Below are 17,551 nucleotides of genomic sequence, written 5' to 3' on the forward strand. Positions count from 1 at the left end.
CAGTTATTGTGTTTACCTGCTCATTTGCGAAAAACTATGGTCCTATAATCCCATGTGATGAAACACCATACCATACTGTCACTTTACTAGTGTGTAAAGGGCGCTTGTGAAAGCCATTAGGATTTGTGTTTGCCCTGTAACGGTAATTCTGTTTATTCACATAACCTGTGAGATGAAAATGTACCTCATCTGACATCCATGACATTCATCGCCATTGTTTATTTTTCTTATCATTTGTTCACTAATCCTAATCGTAACCGATAATCGTTGTCCTTCAATTGTTGCACCATCTGTAGTTTGTACACATGAAATTTTAAATCAAGATGAAGAATTCTGCAAACACTCTCCTGGGACATTCCAAACACTGCTGCTTGCTTATGAATTGAATGCCTTGGGCTCCGTAAGACGGACTCGCGTGCAATATCAATGTTCGCTGGAGAGTGTACACTTCTTCGTTCTTCTCGAGGGCAGATCCTGTCTCATCAAAGTTATTAATCCAACATTTTATAGCGTCATCATGACGTCCAAAATTATAAAAATGCCGAAACTCCCTCTGTGCTGCTACCAAACTATCACTGTTTTTATAAAACATTTTTATGACTAACACCTATCACTGTTTTTATAAAACATTTTTATGACTAACACAAGCTGTTGTCCATTCCACTGATCCATGGTTACTGAAATGGTGGACTGTTTACTCGCTAGCTGTCACGAACCCGCAGAGCTGCCACCTGCTCATGGCTGCTACTACTCATCTCAATCATTCCTGTTCAGTACTGTGTTCCATCTGTTGTATTTTGATATAACAACCTTGTCTCTCACATTCTCAATGTGTAACCTATCTGTGGTCGAATAAATTAACCAAGAAGCTAATTTTCTCTGAGAAAGATTTCATACTTTGTGTTTTATCTGGAAGCAGCACTGAAAGGTAATTTTATGTTGTGATATTGGACCCTACCCCCTATGAAATCATGATCTTAAGCTTAGTCCAAAGTCTAGCTTAAATTGAAAGGTGATGATTTGGTTGTGAGTTGGTGAAGCCAACTGATGTGAATGCCAAGGAGAGTTTAAGGTAATAGATTGACCTGTAGCATAGCCTAATGATTATGTTAATATTTACACACATTGGAGATTGCCAAAAAATTACTAGGATCCCATAGTACTCAGAGTGTGCATGTTTCTTATAGTATCAAATTTTGAAAATGGGGCACACCGTTTGAAAGCTGTTTCACTGAAACATTCGGGAAGCAATTTTACCTGTGTACACGTGGATGGGTGATTAGAGAATCTGAACTGAAACTCAACGGTTGTCTGAGGAGCTTAAACGTGTTTAAACTTAGACAGTTGCGATTTGCAGCATTTTAAATGTACATGAGGCAGACACACTTTACAAGCAAATTCATTTTTGCTCACTCTCTGTTAGTCGATTTTAGGCATTAGTATGGAAAAAACGTATCGCTGAGTTTATAAACAGCAGATGACGCCACTGGTCATACTGGCGATAAGTTGGCGCAGGTAGTAAACGGCAACAGATACTCAGACCTTGTTACCAGTTATCTTTGGTACGTTGACATTTGTGTGCAGCCTTGGAATTTGTTGCTTGTCGCTGTGTTTACAGCGGGAGAGAAATGGGTATAGACAACATGAGAGGTGGATATGGAAGATGTCCACCCTTATTAGCGGGTGGTTTGTTTGTGATGTGTGTTATACTTGTTTTCAATTGGTGGTCGTTATCTTCTCAAAATTATGAGCTTTTGAAACAGTTGCAAGATCTAAGCGAGCAACTCAAAATCAGGTGAGTTGTCATAGTGCTGTACTGATAGTTTGCTGCTTTATTCCGACTCTTTCTTTTCCATATATGATTTTAATTCTGCTAACTGTTTGTAGCGTAGATGGTTTGTGATTAGAAACCACCCGCAAAAAGAGACTTTCTTGTTTTATCATGTCGGTGTATTTTTTTTAAATCCCCTCGCTAATGTTCGTAACCGATAGGTACATGAGGTGATAGCACAACAACGAAAAACTATTGCTGCATCTTGTTTTCTGATTCTCTTCCAGTTCGGACGAACAGGATTTGTGCATTCGACAGAAACAAGGTCTAGAAACTAGAAATAAACTTACTGAAGACGACTTGGCAAAATCGAGAGTACGAATTGAGCTGATTGAAAAGGAAAACGACGAACTGAAAAAGACTGTTGAGACCAAGGAAGAAGAACTAAGAACGTCACAGAAGGCCAAAGAAGAAGCTCAAGGGAATGCTGACCGTTGCAACACAGAGTTGGTATGTATTAAAAACCCACATAACAACCATGGGTACCTGATCTGTTGTTGTGAATTTTAACTCTGTTAATTGCCTCAGGATTAGACATGTAAATGTTTCTGTAGTGTGTGGAGATTGGAAGGGTGTTGTCTGATATTTATGGAGATTGGAATGGTGTTGTTTGGTATTTATTTACTCAGTTTTTGAGGGTTAACGCTATCTCTCAAAAGAATAATGCTCAGGTTGCCCTGCAGTACAGTGACCCAAAGAAACATACGCATATATGAAAAATAATTTCAGGAGACTAGCACTTAACATCTGAAACTAATAGGCCTAATAAAAACAGTTTCTATTTAAGTTGTGCAAAAAGCATAAGAATTCTTTTGTGTGGCCTTAGTATCCTTATCAAGTGTCCAGACATTGGGATTTGTATTCTGGTATGAAGCCCCCATCTGACAAAAGCGATATACAAATTATCCATAAATAAAGAAAATGTACTTGTTAGTTACTCCATCGATAATAATAATGAGCGTATGGCATTGGTGGCTGGGAGACCCCTCGCGTGGCGGTTTGCCCGCCGCTCCACAAGTTCTTTAACGCCACTACAGCGACTTGCGAATGAATGAGGATGAAATGATGATGAAAGACACACAACACCCAGTCATCTCGAGGCAGAGAAAATCCCAGATCCCCTGCGGGAATTGAACCCGGGACCCAGTGTGCAGGAAGTGAGAATGCTACCGCAAGACCACGAGCTGCGGACACTCCATCAATAAATTAGCTGAATAAATAAATTCATTGCCTGAAGATTCCTTTTAGGTGCATATCAAGTAATTTGTCCATTGTAAACATTCTTCTCTTTTTAAGATGACTGTTGTCATGTTGTTAATAGGCTTAAGTATCTTCTCATTTTGCAAAGCATTGTCTGTTAAGGCCATAATGAAGGGGTGTTTTGACAGAGGGAACCACTGCAAAGTTCATCTGCATAATTTATTAACAACCAGTTATCACTAATGCTAATATACTCAGAGTAATTATTGTGGGCATAATATCTAGATTACTTTATCATCATAATAGAGGGAAACATTCCACGTGGAAAAAATATATCTAAAAAGAAAGATGATGAGACTTATCAAACAAAAGTGCTGGCAGGTCGATAGACACACAAACATGTTTGTGTTTGTTTGTGTGTCTATCGACAAACACAAACATGTTTGTGTTTGTTTGTGTCTCTATCGACCTGCCAGTGCCAGTCTCATCATCTTTCTTTTTACTTTATCATATATATAAGAAGAGCAGTTAAATTGAAGGGGAGGGGGAATGAGGAAAGCCACTCTTCTTCTACTGTAATATAGGTCTTTGGTGCTTAATGTTCAATGATCTGTCTTCAGACCAGGCATTGATCATTATTTTGGAATAATATGCATGAAATTGTGCATCCACACCTAAAGTTGTAAGTTTTAATTTAGCTGATTATTTCATTGGTGGTTTAATCTTCTGTAGGGTAAGCTACTGCTCGTGGGTTCTATTCTCATTAGAGGAACCATTAACTGATGAAAAGATTATGCTATTCAGGAGGCTTTAAAATTTTTTTGAATTAAATGAAGTTTCTGAATCTTGAAATAATTATATTCAGTAATATTTCACATGCTGAACTAGTGACACAAAGTATGTCTGCCTTCAGCATTTCTACGGCAGCACATCTGCTCCATTTACAACAGCAGTCCTGTCAAGATTGTCCACAACAAAGAGGAACAGTGATGTAACATATAAATCAAAGTGTGTACACCCTTAGGCCTAACAGTAACAGTCACTGGTACATCTTTAAAAATAAATTTAATTTACAGAATTGTGCTGCAACACTAATTCAGATTTACAAAATATGAATATTTTAATATGAAATAACTAGTTTTTGTGATCATACGTTTAGATACTTACATATATTTAACCAAAGATATCAACACCCTCGGGTATTGTAGGATTCTCATTCTGTCATTAGCTTGATTGGTTTACACTCTTGACAGCTGTTATTTGTATCTACTACATAAACAAATTAATGATATGAATATAATAGAGGGAAACATTCCACGTGGGAAAAATACATTTAAAAAGAAAGATGATGAGACTTACCAAACAAAAGCGCTGGCAGGTCGATAGACACACAAACAAACACAAACATACACACAAAATTCTAGCTTTCGCAACCAACGGTTGCCTCGTCAGGAAAGAGGGAAGGAGAAGGAAAGACAAAAGGATATGGGTTTTAAGGGAGAGGGTAAGGAGTCATTCCAATCCCGGGAGCGGAAAGACTTACCTTTACAAATGTCTGCTTGTGTCTGTGTATGTGTGGATGGATATGTGTGTGTGTGTGCGCGAGTGTATACCTGTCCTTTTTTCCCCCTAAGGTAAGTCTTTCCGCTCCCGGGATTGGAATGACTCCTTACCCTCTCCCTTAAAACCCATATCCTTTTGTCTTTCCTTCTCCTTCCCTCTTTCCTGACGAGGCAACCGTTGGTTGCGAAAGCTAGAATTTTGTGTGTATGTTTGTGTTTGTTTGTGTGTCTATCGACCTGCCAGCGCTTTTGTTTGGTAAGTCTCATCATCTTTCTTTTTAATTACATAAACAAATTATTTATTTAACTTTGCACAAAACCTTAGTAAAGCTAAAACCTATTTTATTTAATTGCCGTTGTGTCTAATTGGGGGTATTGCACCTATCCCTTGCCCCCACCTCTTCCTCAAAATCTCAGCTGTGGTGAGAATGAGATATGTAGTGTAGCCTGAGGTCTAGGTTAGATTGGAAGGTGATAATTTGGATGAGTTGGAGAAGTTAACAAATGTAAATGCCAAATAAATTTTTTAGTAATGGATTTATCTGTAATGTAGCCCAGTGCTTTCATTCACACCATATTTAACTCACCTTTGTCGTATAAACAAAAACTGCAAAATAAATTCAGAAAACCTGGATTTCAGTATGGACAAGTCTCCAGCAAATTTTTTGATGCAGATTGTTTACATATATTGTTCATGGAAGGGCCCACTATGTAACTTTTATCCTCTTAATGTTAACTGAAGTTTACATCACTGTCCATATATTCAGGTAAATTGGAGGAGTGGCTCGCAAAATACTCTTTTACTTTAGTTTTTAATGTTTGATGACTTCCAATTTGTCATCAAATGTCTGTAGGCAATCTATTATTGAATTTTGTACCAGAGTACAAAGCTAAATTCTAAACCCTAGATAAGGTTCCATACTTTATGTAGAAATTATTTTTGCTTCTGTTATTGTGGCTGTGAATTGTAAATTCACTCTTATTAACCACAAATAGCATTTGGACGAATATATTGACACTTGACTGAGAGAATACTAATATTCACATAGAGGCTTGTAGAGGATGTTCAGTTATCAAATATACATAATATTCTAATTGAATATAATAGAGGGAAACATTCCACATGGGAAAAATATATCTAAAAAGAAAGATGATGAGACTTACCAAACAAAAGCGCTGGCAGGTCGATAGACACACAAACATACACACAAAATTCAAGCTTTCGCAACAAACGGTTGCTTCGTCAGGAAAGAGGGAAGGAGAGGGAAAGACGAAAGGATGTGGGTTTTAAGGGAGAGGGTAAGGAGTCATTCCAATCCCGGGAGCGGGTTAGGTTAGGTTAGGTTAGAGACACACACACACACACACACACACACACACACACACACACACACACACACACACACACACACACACATATATATCTCCATCCACATATATTTCCCCCTAAGGTAAGTCTTTCCGCTCCTGGGATTGGAATGACTCCTTACCCTCTCCCTTAAAACCCACATCCTTTCGTCTTTCCCTCTCCTTCCCTCTTTCCTGACGAAGCAACCGTTTGTTGCGAAAGCTTGAATTTTGTGTGTATGTTTGTGTGTCTATCAACCTGCCAGCACTTTTGTTTGGTAAGTCTCATCATCTTTCTTTTTAGATGTTGTTGTTGTTGTTGTTGTTGTTGTTGTTGTGGTCTTCAGTCCACATACTGGTTTGATGCAGCTCTCCATGCTACTCTATCCTGTGCAAGCTTCTTCATCTCCCAGTATCTACTGCAACCTACATCCTTCTGAATCTGCTTAGTGTATTCATCTCTTGGTCTCCCTCTACGATTTTTACCCTCCACACTGCCCTCCAATGCTAAATTTGTGATCCCTTGATGCCTCAAAACATGTCCTACCAACCGATCCCTTCTTCTAGTCAAGTTGTGCCACAAACTTCTCTTCTCCCCAATCCTATTCAATACCTCCTCATTAGTTACGTGATCTACCCACCTTATCTTCAGCATTCTTCTGTAGCACCACATTTCGAAAGCGTCTATTCTCTTCTTGTCCAAACTAGTTATCGTCCATGTTTCACTTCCATACATGGCTACACTCCATACAAATACTTTCAGAAACGACTTCCTGACAGTTAAATCTATACTCGATGTTAACAAATTCCTCTTCTTGAGAAACGCTTTCCTTGCCATTGCCAGTCTACATTTTATATCCTCTCTACTTCGACCATCATCGGTTATTTTACTCCCTAAATAGCAAAACTCCTTTACTACTTTAAGTGTCTCATTTCCTAATCTAATTCCCTCAGCATCACCCGACTTAATTTGACTACATTCCATTATCCTCGTTTTGCTTTTGTTGATCTTCATCTTATATCCTCCTTTCAAGACACTGTCCATTCTGTTCAACTGCTCTTCCAAGTCCTTTGCTGTCTCTGACAGAATTACAATGTCATCGGCGAACCTCAAAGTTTTTACTTCTTCTCCATGAATTTTAATACCTACTCCGAATTTTTCTTTTGTTTCCTTTACTGCTTGCTCAATATACAGATTGAATAACATCGGGGAGAGGCTACAACCCTGTCTTACTCCTTTCCCAACCACTGCTTCCCTTTCATGTCCCTCGACTCTTATAACTGCCATCTGGTTTCTGTACAAACTGTAAATAGCCTTTCGCTCCCTGTATTTTACCCCTGCCACCTTCAGAATTTGAAAGAGAGTATTCCAGTTAACATTGTCAAAAGCTTTCTCTAAGTCTACAAATGGTAGAAACGTAGGTTTGCCTTTTCTTAATCTTTCTTCTAAGATAAGTCGTAAGGTCAGTATTGCCTCACGTGTTCCAACATTTCTACGGAATCCAAACTGATCTTCCCCGAGGTCGGCTTCTACCAGTTTTTCCATTCGTCTGTAAAGAATTCGCGTTAGTATTTTGCAGCTGTGACTTATTAAACTGACAGTTCGGTAATTTTCACATGTGTCAACACCTGTTTTCTTTGGGATTGGAATTATTATATTCTTCTTGAAGTCTGAGGGTATTTCGCCTGTCTCATACATCGTGCTCACCAGATGGTAGAGTTTTGTCATGACTGGCTCTCCCGAGGCCATCAGTAGTTCAAATGGAATGTTGTCTACTCCCGGGGCCTTGTTTCGACTCAGGTCTTTCAGTGCTCTGTCAAACTCTTCACGCAGTATCTTATCTCCCATTTCGTCTTCATCTACATCCTCTTCCATTTCCATAATATTGTCCTCAAGTATATCGCCCTTGTATAAACCCTCTATATACTCCTTCCACCTTTCTGCCTTCCCTTCTTTGCTTAGAACTGGGTTGCCATCTGAGCTCTTGATATTCATACAAGTGGTTCTCTTCTCTCCAAAGGTCTCTTTAATTTTCCTGTAGGCAGTATCTATCTTACCCCTAGTGAGACAAGCCTCTACATCCTTACATTTGTCCTCTAGCCATCCCTGCTTAGCCATTTTACACTTCCTGTCGATATCATTTTTGAGACGTTTGTATTCCTTTTTGCCTGCTTCATTTACTGCATTTTTATATTTTCTCCTTTCATCAATTAAATTCAATATTTCTTCTGTTACCCAAGGATTTCTATTAGCCCTCGTCTTTTTACCTACTTGATCCTCTGCTGCCTTCACTACTTCATCCCTCAGAGCTACCCATTCTTCTTCTACTGTATTTCTTTCCCCCATTCCTGTCAATTGTTCCCTTATGCTCTCCCTGAAACTCTCTACAACCTCTGGTTCTTTCAGTTTATCCAGGTCCCATCTCCTTAAATTCCCACCTTTTTGCAGTTTCTTCAGTTTCAATCTGCAGTTCATAACCAATAGATTGTGGTCAGAATCCACATCTGCCCCAGGAAATGTCTTACAATTTAAAACCTGGTTCCTAAATCTGTCTTACCATTATATAATCTATCTGATACCTTTTAGTATCTCCAGGATTCTTCCAGGTATACAACCTTCTTTTATGATTCTTGAACCAAGTGTTGGCTATGATTAAGTTATGCTCTGTTCAAAATTGTTCAAGGCGGCTTCCTCTTTCATTCCTTCCCCCCAATCCATATTCACCTACTATGTTTCCTTCTCTCCCTTTTCCTACTGACGAATTCCAGTCACCCATGACTATTAAATTTTTGTCTCCCTTCACTACCTGAATCCTTTTAGATATAATATTCTAATTGCCTACTTCTGAGAATATATTATTAGCTGCATTGCCCCCTATGATTGTGGTGGGTGGCCTAGGGGACCACAGCCAGCTGTCTCAGAGGTTGTTCAGATTTGATAAGCAGGTTTGCTGAATGACCAAAGGAATTTACAAATTTGTAATTCCCAATATTTAATACTTTGTGTGTAGGATCCTCTTAAGTGAAGGGTGTGAAAAACTCATGACTACATTTTGAAAATTTTATTAATGTTTGAAGTGCTGCAGTATAGTGAATAATTGTAGCGTCATTGCACGCCAATTGATCTAATTTTGGAAAAAGTTCCATCGTTACAATGACAGATTTTGCTGTAATTTCTTGTGCACATGCAGCCGATGTTCTCAATGAGAATTGGTGAAATTTTACTTTCGGCAGCTTAATACTTGCAGAGATATAGTGATTTGTTTGACCTCCATAGTGCAGCTATCAACAGTGCACTTGTCAGTTTTCAGCAATTTCGAGATGACCTAGTTTGGTCATCTTGTACAACTTTTTGGGTGCTCTTATGTGAAATAGTAAAATAGATTTCCTGAGCAATTTGCATACAGATAATTTGAAGCAAAGTCAATTGACTTGGACTATGGGGTGCAAGAGGAAATACGGAAGCGTCTGATCCCACCCGTCTGCTTTGACTCGTGACGTCACAAATATGGCGGAAATGACCACCATAAACCATGATTCCAATATGGCGCATATAAAGTCGTTATGTACACATTATGAGGACGAAAATACATCGAAAAACAAACACACACACATTCCACAAAAAGCCTAATGACAGTAACGGGACAAGTGCGGGAAATAGGGTTTTTTGTGTGGGGACACACTAAATATAAACAAATTTAGACACCCAACCCAATACAAAACCATGCAAAATGGCGAAAAAACCAACATCACAAAACTCCCCAAATACCACTAAACACAATATCATCTGGAATCGGACACTTCACTTGACCTATATAGCTCAACAGCAGCTCCCAATCTCATAAATTGGGATCGAACACTTCACTTGACCTGTTATCCTTATGACATCTCCACATACAGCCGTCCCTGGTCCAATAGGCCGGAACTTTAAGTAAGCCTCATTTCTTCATGACATACTGAACACTTCACTTCTTCATCAAAAAATCCGAATAGCTGAAGAAATTTTATTAGAGACAACACACTGTCCCTCATCATAGCCGACAACTGAAACCTGATGATTTGAAAGGCGACCTCCTTCTGTACGAAGTATCCATGAATGCATTTTTCCTGGGAGATGGAAAACCATCCAGTAACATTTCTCGTGCAAATAACTGTTTGGTTACTCCGTAACTTTGTCCTCTTGGGCGCCAAATTAACAATGAAGTTCTAATTTTTTTGTTTTGCTGTCAGTTTGTTTGCAGAAACAAGGTTTTATTTATTTTTTTATTTTGGGAATATAGTTTGGAAACATGAGTTCACCAAAAAATCATAGAGATGTTTGTGTTTTGTCAGGTGCTTATTTATACTATGTTTGATTATTCTATTTTCCAGTGTGTGTTGTGCCATATTTTACATAAGAACTGAATATTCATGAAACATTAGGCATATTTGTAGGTATGCAGTTCTGTTGATTTGAATGCCTTATGAATTTAGCAAATGAAGAACCTTTCCTGCAGTGATCTTTTGGTAATTTGGATGATTATAATGGGTCATTTGCAGATGCGTAATTCCAGCAAAAGGTGGCTGAATGTTGAAGCTCTTAAACACCAAGAATGTTGTAGTTAGATGTTCAGTGATGAATGTACATTTTGTTTTCATCACACAGCCATTTTGTTAACTTAATATGAATCTACACCATCATCATGTGCGAACCATTTTTCACAGAAGTATCATCACAACTGGAAGAAATTTGAGACTGATTAATGAAACTCTGTCAAATCAGCTGAAAAATTTCAGCGAGTCTGTCTCAGTTGAGCAAAAGTTGTGTTTAAACTGTCACATGGAACTCCTGACAAACTCAAATGAAACCACATGTTCCAGAGACCTTTCCAGTTCTCAAACATCCATGATGCAGATGGAACAAAATTTGTACCAGGGCCAGATTTGAACCCAGGCTTCCAGGTCACTAAGCAGATGCACTAACCACTACGCGTCTAAGCTCAGGGAATACCAAGTGGGCTGTGGCATGGATGGGAGTTTTGATTGAGGAGGGAGGTGTAATAGGGTACTCCATGCAGTTGTCTAAAACCTCTGTCTTAGTGAGGCATAGTGGTTAGTGCGTCTATCTGACAAGTGAACAGGAGACCTGGGTTCAAATCCCAGCTGTGGTAAAAAATTTTGTCACTTTGGTCTGCATATGTACAGCCTGACAAAGTGCTATTACAGCATCAGCTTCATCTGACGTGGATAGAAGTGTGTTAGGTTCAATAGCGGTTTGAGTTTCCTTGGGGCTTCCCCTCTTAAAATTCTGAGGGTTAGGAAAGGGAGAATCATGGGGAGGGGGGGGGGGGGGGGGGGCTGTCCACCAGAATGTCCAATTATACTTGCTGCTAGCATTATTGACAAGGATTGTAAATTTTTGATGGGTTTGAAACTTCCTGGCAGATTAAAACTGTGTGCCGGACCGAGACTCGAACTCGGGACCTTTGCCTTTCACGGACAAGTGCTCTATCGACTGAGCTACCCAAGCACGACTGAGCCCTATCCTCACAGCTTTACTGATGGGTTTGATAGTTTGCACTACTGAATGCAAGATTTGCGTGCTGCACTTGTGTGAAAGTTGCTGTGGAAGATGTGGACTTCAATTACACCTTACAGATCTGTACAAGGATGCTGATCCTGAAGAAGCTGGGAGCACAAACAGTTGAGCAAACAGATTGTGCTTCACTTGAAACTAAGTAATTGTTGTTTTTTTTTTTTACAGGGAGGCATCAAAACTCTCTGACCTGACCATTCAACACTTTTTCAAAAATCCGCACACAGTATCTGAAAACTGTGAAGCAATTTGTGAATTATTTGCAGTGCTTGATTTTGCAGAGAATTATTCCTTTGTCATTATGCTGTCCAAGGTTTTCATGGGGGAAAACTATCAAGCTGATGTGCATCCCATTGTTGCTTATATCATCAAAAATAAGCAAATACAAAGAAAAAGTTTTTGCATAATTAGTGACAGCCTGACATGATACCGTTACGGTTCACGTCTCTTTGACCAAACTTGCGAGTTTACTGCCAACATAAAGTGACAACTCTGCAGAAAATCATACTTCAGCAGAGGGTATGCAGCTCAGTACAAAAATTTCAAGAAATTCAACAATCTGTGCTACTACCTGAAAGATTCTAATCTAAATTCCAAGTGGAACTACACTGCTGGATAAACATCAAAACACCAAAAAGGAGTTGTGCGACACAAACGAGAGTTAGTATATGTGTTTCTACATCTGAAAGATAGTGTGTTTTCAAGTTTTGTACCAGGTGTTAGTAGCTCCTATATGAGGATCCAGAACAGGTTTGCTTTAAATACACCCTGTAAAGGTTGTAAGCGTTACTTATCTTTGAGATAGGCTGTCTTGAGTTGATGTTAGTCGAGAAAGCTTTTAAACTGACAAAGATACCATTATCAACACCTCACTGAATTTGAACTAGGTGGTGTAATAGGGGTTTAAGGAGCTGTATATTCCTTCTGTATACTGCAGAAAGACTTGGCACAAATATATCCACTGTATGTGGTTGCTGGCAACAGTGATCATGAGACTGTACTAGAATGAAATTTTTCACACTACAGCGGAGTGTGTGCTGATATGAAACTTCCTGGCAGATTAAAACTGTGTGACGGACCGAGACTCGAACTCGGGACCTTTGCCTTTCGCGGGCAAGTGCTCTACTGACTGAGCTACCCAAGCACGACTCACGACCCGTCCTCACAGCTTTAATTCCGCCAGTACCTCGTCTCCTACCTTCCAAACTTCACAGAAGCTCTCATGGGAACCTTGCAGAACTAGCACTCCTGGAAGAAAGAATACTGCGGAGACATGGCTTAGCCACAGCCTGGGGGATGTTTCTAGAATGAAATTTTCACTCTAGAGTGGAGTGTGCGCTGATATGAAACTTCCTGGCAGATTAAAACTGTGCCGGACCGAGACTCGAACTCGGGATCTTTGCCTTTTGCAGGCAAGTGCTCTACCGACTGAGCTACCCAAGCATGACTCGTGACCCATCCTGACAGCTTTAATCCCACCAGTACCTCATCTCCTACCTTCCAGACTTCACAGAAGCTCTCTTGCGAACCTTGCAGAACTAGCAAGAGAGCTTCTGTAAAGTTGGGAAGGTAGGAGACGAGGTACTGGCAGAAGGAAAGCTGTGAGGATGGGGCGTGACTCCTGCTTGGGTAGCTCAGTTGGTAGAGTACTTGCCCGCGAAAGGCAAAGGTTCCGAGTTAGTCTCGGTCGGGCACACAGTTTTAATGTGCCAGGAAGTTTCATGAGACTGTATTGTCAGAAGAAGAACTCAGGATGGTCATAGGGCACTACTGAGAGGGAAGACCATTTGTGTTCGTTGTGCGGCTTTGGCACATCATACTGCATCTGCAACAGAAATTTGAGCAGCTGTTGGCACCATAGTGAGACAGCGAACTCTTATAAATAGGATACTTCGAGTATAGCTCCAACCCAGACACATTGTAGCGTGCATTCCAGTGACCCCAAATCACCACCATTAGTGATGTCAGTGGTCTCAACTGAGTATTCACTGGAAGGCAGGATGGAGGTCTGTTATGTTTTCTGATGAAAGCTGGTTCTGCATCAGTGCCAGTGATGGCTCAGTGTTGGTTAGGAGACCAGTTGAGGATCTGCAACCAACTGTCTGCATGCTAGACACACTGGACCTACACCTGGAGCTATGGTTGGGGGTGTGAATTGTATAACAACAGGAGTGCATTCGTGGTTATACCGTGTGCCCTGTCTGCAAATTTGTATGTCGGTTCGGTGATTTGACCTCTGTGCTACCATTCGTGAACAGCATTCCAGGGGTTGTTTTATAACAGGATAACACTTGCCCACATACCGCTGTTGTAACCCGACGTGCTCTACGGAGTGTTGACTTGTTGTCTTGGCCTTCTTGATCACCAGGTGTGTCTCCAGTCGAGAGCATGTGGGACAGCATCAAATGGCAACTGTTGCATCATCCACAAACAGGCAGGACACTCTGTCCCACAAACTGGCATCCGGCACATATATGACACAATGCGTGCGAACTTGCATGCTTGCATTCGACATTCTGCTTGATACAGCTGTTATTAACCGATTTGCATCCAGAATTATTAAGTTTGGTTCTTCTACTTAAAAAGAGTTGTAGGTTATTGTTTTGTAACAGGTTTACACAAGAAACATAATTTCAGTTTAATTTTCACATATACAGTCATGAACGCTGATGGCAACTAAAATTGCCAATGGGCACTTACGGTAACAAATGAAACAGATTTCCAGATTTATTAAATCTTTATTGCTCAATCAGTTTTTATTGCACATTTTTACTTTATTTAAAAAGAAAGATACTTAAACAGTCAAAACAGATTTGAATCATTATAAAAATTCCCTTCTGAATCATAGCTTAGAGGTATTTCTATATTTCTGAAATCCTTCAAAATAATCTATATGAAGTGGTACTGGCATTTTACTCATTTGTCTGGCATCTATGATACGTAGATTGTTGTTTGATGATGAGAGGATCTTTCTGTCCTGCCTTATATCATCTAATGAAGGAAATCATGATGATGGACTGGGTTTTGCTCTTGGGATTCCATGGATTTTCAAAATTTGAAAAACATTTTTGAAACTGAAGTTATGGCATATCATTTCCCAACCTATAATATAACAACAACCTCTACGCAATATACATCAATAGTCCATGCAAACAGAGATCACCATAGTTTTTTAGTCCTTATTTTTGTCCTGTATAGGGCTGTGAATTGATCATTCAGATCAAAATGTAGCCATCAGGATTTACCAAAACCCATTAAGTTGAAACCAAATCTAATTGGCTTGCCTTTGATAAACTGCTTAGCCCTGTGCCTCCCATAATATGGTACAATACAAGAATTGCATTGTCAAAGGCAATTTGACTGAAATTGTCACTGAGAAAGTTGAACAGTGGCCTTACTTTATAAAACCAATCTTCATTTATGTTTTTGTTGTCATTCAAGTGTATGTATTGCAAGATTTCTTAAAATCTGTTTCACGTCATAGATGCCGAAACTAAAGGTACTTTGCAGTAAGGTTCCTCTTCCCAGTACATTCTTTTATTTGGCAGTTTATGATAACCTGAGAGAATCAGTATTCCCAGGACAGTGCATTACTCTTCATAGGAAACATTCAGGTTTTCATTAAGTTTCTGTGCAGCATATAAATTTGTTTGAGAAACAGTAAAATTTATTAATTCCTCAGAGAAAAACTTTTTAAAAGAATCCAACAGGGATATTGTATCTGAAAGAAAATCTACTGCTTCTTCTTATCTTTAGCATTCTCCCCCCCACTGCAATACTTTTACTTTGCCTCCCATTCTTCTTTCATTTCATATTTATAACCTTTGATGTGGTTTTAGTTTCTGTACAAACCTCAGTTACTACCTCTTTTAGCCCTTGGCTTTCTCCACTCATTGCAAAATTCTGACTTGATGTGCACTTCCTATTTCCTTCAGTATTTCCAGCAGGAAGTGTATTTTGAATGTCTGTGGGGTTCTCAATTTCTTTTTCTTGTTCACTTCTGTCACTCACTGCAAAATTTTGCATTGACATGCTCTTCTTCTTTCCCTTTGTATTTACATGTTCATTTTGCTCAAACTGAAGTTGTGCCTGTGCTCTTAATATACATGCAGGGAGATGACACACTTTTTCTTGAACTTCGTCATCTGGTAAATTGGAATCTTCATCAGTATCACCCCTTGTGCTTCATAAGGAGGGATGATACCAACTGATTGTATTGTTCTGTTTTGATATGCTTCAATAAAATTTATTATTTCATTCACAGTCACACCTGAAAGGCAACACAAGTGCCCAGTCGCAACTAAAAATGCCAGACTTATTTTCCACAACATAAATCGTGCTAAAAACAAATTTACAAATTCCCGAGTAATCCTCTGTATAATTTAGACTATTTATTGCAAGACAGCAAAGAAAATTTGCTTCAAATACTCATATATTGTCCTGTACTTAAATTTTTCGCTGAAGCTGTTTTTAACATTCATACACACCAAGAGATTTAACATTCATAAGCAACAACAGGGAATTGAATACTGGTACTCAAAATTTTAAACAACAAAGAAAAGCGTCCGTAACTGCTTCCAATAGTTAAATTGTGTACAACATTATTAATGTTACATAGACAAATATATTCCCAAAATTTTATTACTCTAGTCTATATTAATTATTTTTTGGTGTTGCAATTTTTTTCATCAGTGTATTTGGCAACAAGTCATGGAAAATTTGCATGTGATGGTGTTGGAGGCACAGTGAAACGATTGGCTGCATGTGTTAGTGTACAGCAAGCACCCAAAGGAAGGAAAATCAGATCCTTACTGCATAAGACTTATACAAATTCTGTAAACAAGACTTGGATAAAACTAAATTCATTTTTCTTGAGAAGGTCCAAATTGAATCAGTCAGAGATTCTCAGGAAGAAAGGGTTTCTTTGGTCTCAAGATTTTCTGGAACAAGAGAAAATCGCCAGATTATTCCAATTGATTTAAAAATAATTAAAGTGAAAAGGGTGCAGGTTACTTTTTTTCACTTGTTCCAGAAATATCAGAACCAACTGATGAAGCCTTAGAGTTTATGGTTTCAACATTGCAACCAGGAAAATTTGTTGCGTGCATGTATGGAAAAACCTGATGGGTTGGTAATGTTTGTGAAATTTTATTTGAAGAGAATGATACGTTTATAAATTTCATGTATTCTTGTAACCTCGCAATACTGCCCCGTGGCCAGTCTGAAAAGATGCATGCTAGATCCCTGAGCACCACATTATCGCAGATCTGTTGGTGCCATCTACAATAACATTGGGTCTACAATACAATTTCACAGACCCAGCTGTTACTAAAGTTGATGAAAAATTTAACTCACTGGAGCAGTAATGAATATCACTGTCAGCTTGCGAACCATCAAGATATATAAACATGAGGCTGTGGAAACTCTAACTCACCCAGAAACTTTCAGACCTGTTTAAGAAATACATACAAGGCTTGGGAACCTTTATTAATCAACCCACCAGTAGGCTTCGGAATGTGGAAAAGGTGTACTCCACTCATGGCTGGACATGCCTGGTCCTTTGGTAAGGCAGATATCAGGTATTTACTAACTGTCGGTGACAAAAACCACCATGAACCTAAGTGAGCTTTTAATTGTATTGTGGGTGACAGCTACTTTAAAAAATCTATTGTTTTGATGCTACAAACTAATTATTTGCATGAGAAACTTTGCTGGATAAATTTAAAGCTTCAAGGAAAAGGTGTGCAGCAAAATAGATATTTTGTAGGCAAAAAGATACCCCTTTGAAACAGTAGTTAAAGCAAGTATGGATCTGAGATACAAGGGTTCATAAGTCATTTACTTTGGCAGCAAATATGTTTTTTGGACAGCAGCACATCTATGTTGAAAACTATGAACCCAAAAGTGATGACTCACAGGTTCTATAAAGAAGCTGCTAATTGATAATGTCACAAAAGATGTTTATAAACCAACTTCAGAAAGTCATAAAGTTACCTCAACTCAAGAGAAATTCTGTCACGACAAAATTTATTGGTA

The 17,551-nt window shown here is 39.0% G+C and overlaps 1 protein-coding gene across 3 annotated transcripts in view; it reads left to right on the plus strand.

Annotated features, from left to right (window-relative positions):
• Positions 1 to 1,529: 1,529 nt before the first annotated feature.
• LOC126088603 (uncharacterized) overlaps positions 1,530 to 17,551 on the plus strand; it is a 92,747-nt gene continuing 76,725 nt past the window's right edge. The window contains exons 1-2 of one of the 3 annotated variants that reach the window (XM_049906813.1): positions 1,530 to 1,795; positions 2,059 to 2,281. In XM_049906813.1, coding sequence (XP_049762770.1) covers positions 1,629 to 1,795; positions 2,059 to 2,281 — 390 coding nt within the window. In that variant the 5' untranslated portion in view covers positions 1,530 to 1,628. The remainder of the gene's footprint in view (positions 1,796 to 2,058; positions 2,282 to 17,551) is intronic. The other 2 variants (XM_049906815.1, XM_049906814.1) reach the window with 2 other exon arrangements.

The sequence above is a fragment of the Schistocerca cancellata genome, chromosome 6, assembly GCF_023864275.1.
Source record: "Schistocerca cancellata isolate TAMUIC-IGC-003103 chromosome 6, iqSchCanc2.1, whole genome shotgun sequence".
NCBI classification, from domain to species: Eukaryota; Metazoa; Arthropoda; class Insecta; order Orthoptera; family Acrididae; genus Schistocerca; species Schistocerca cancellata.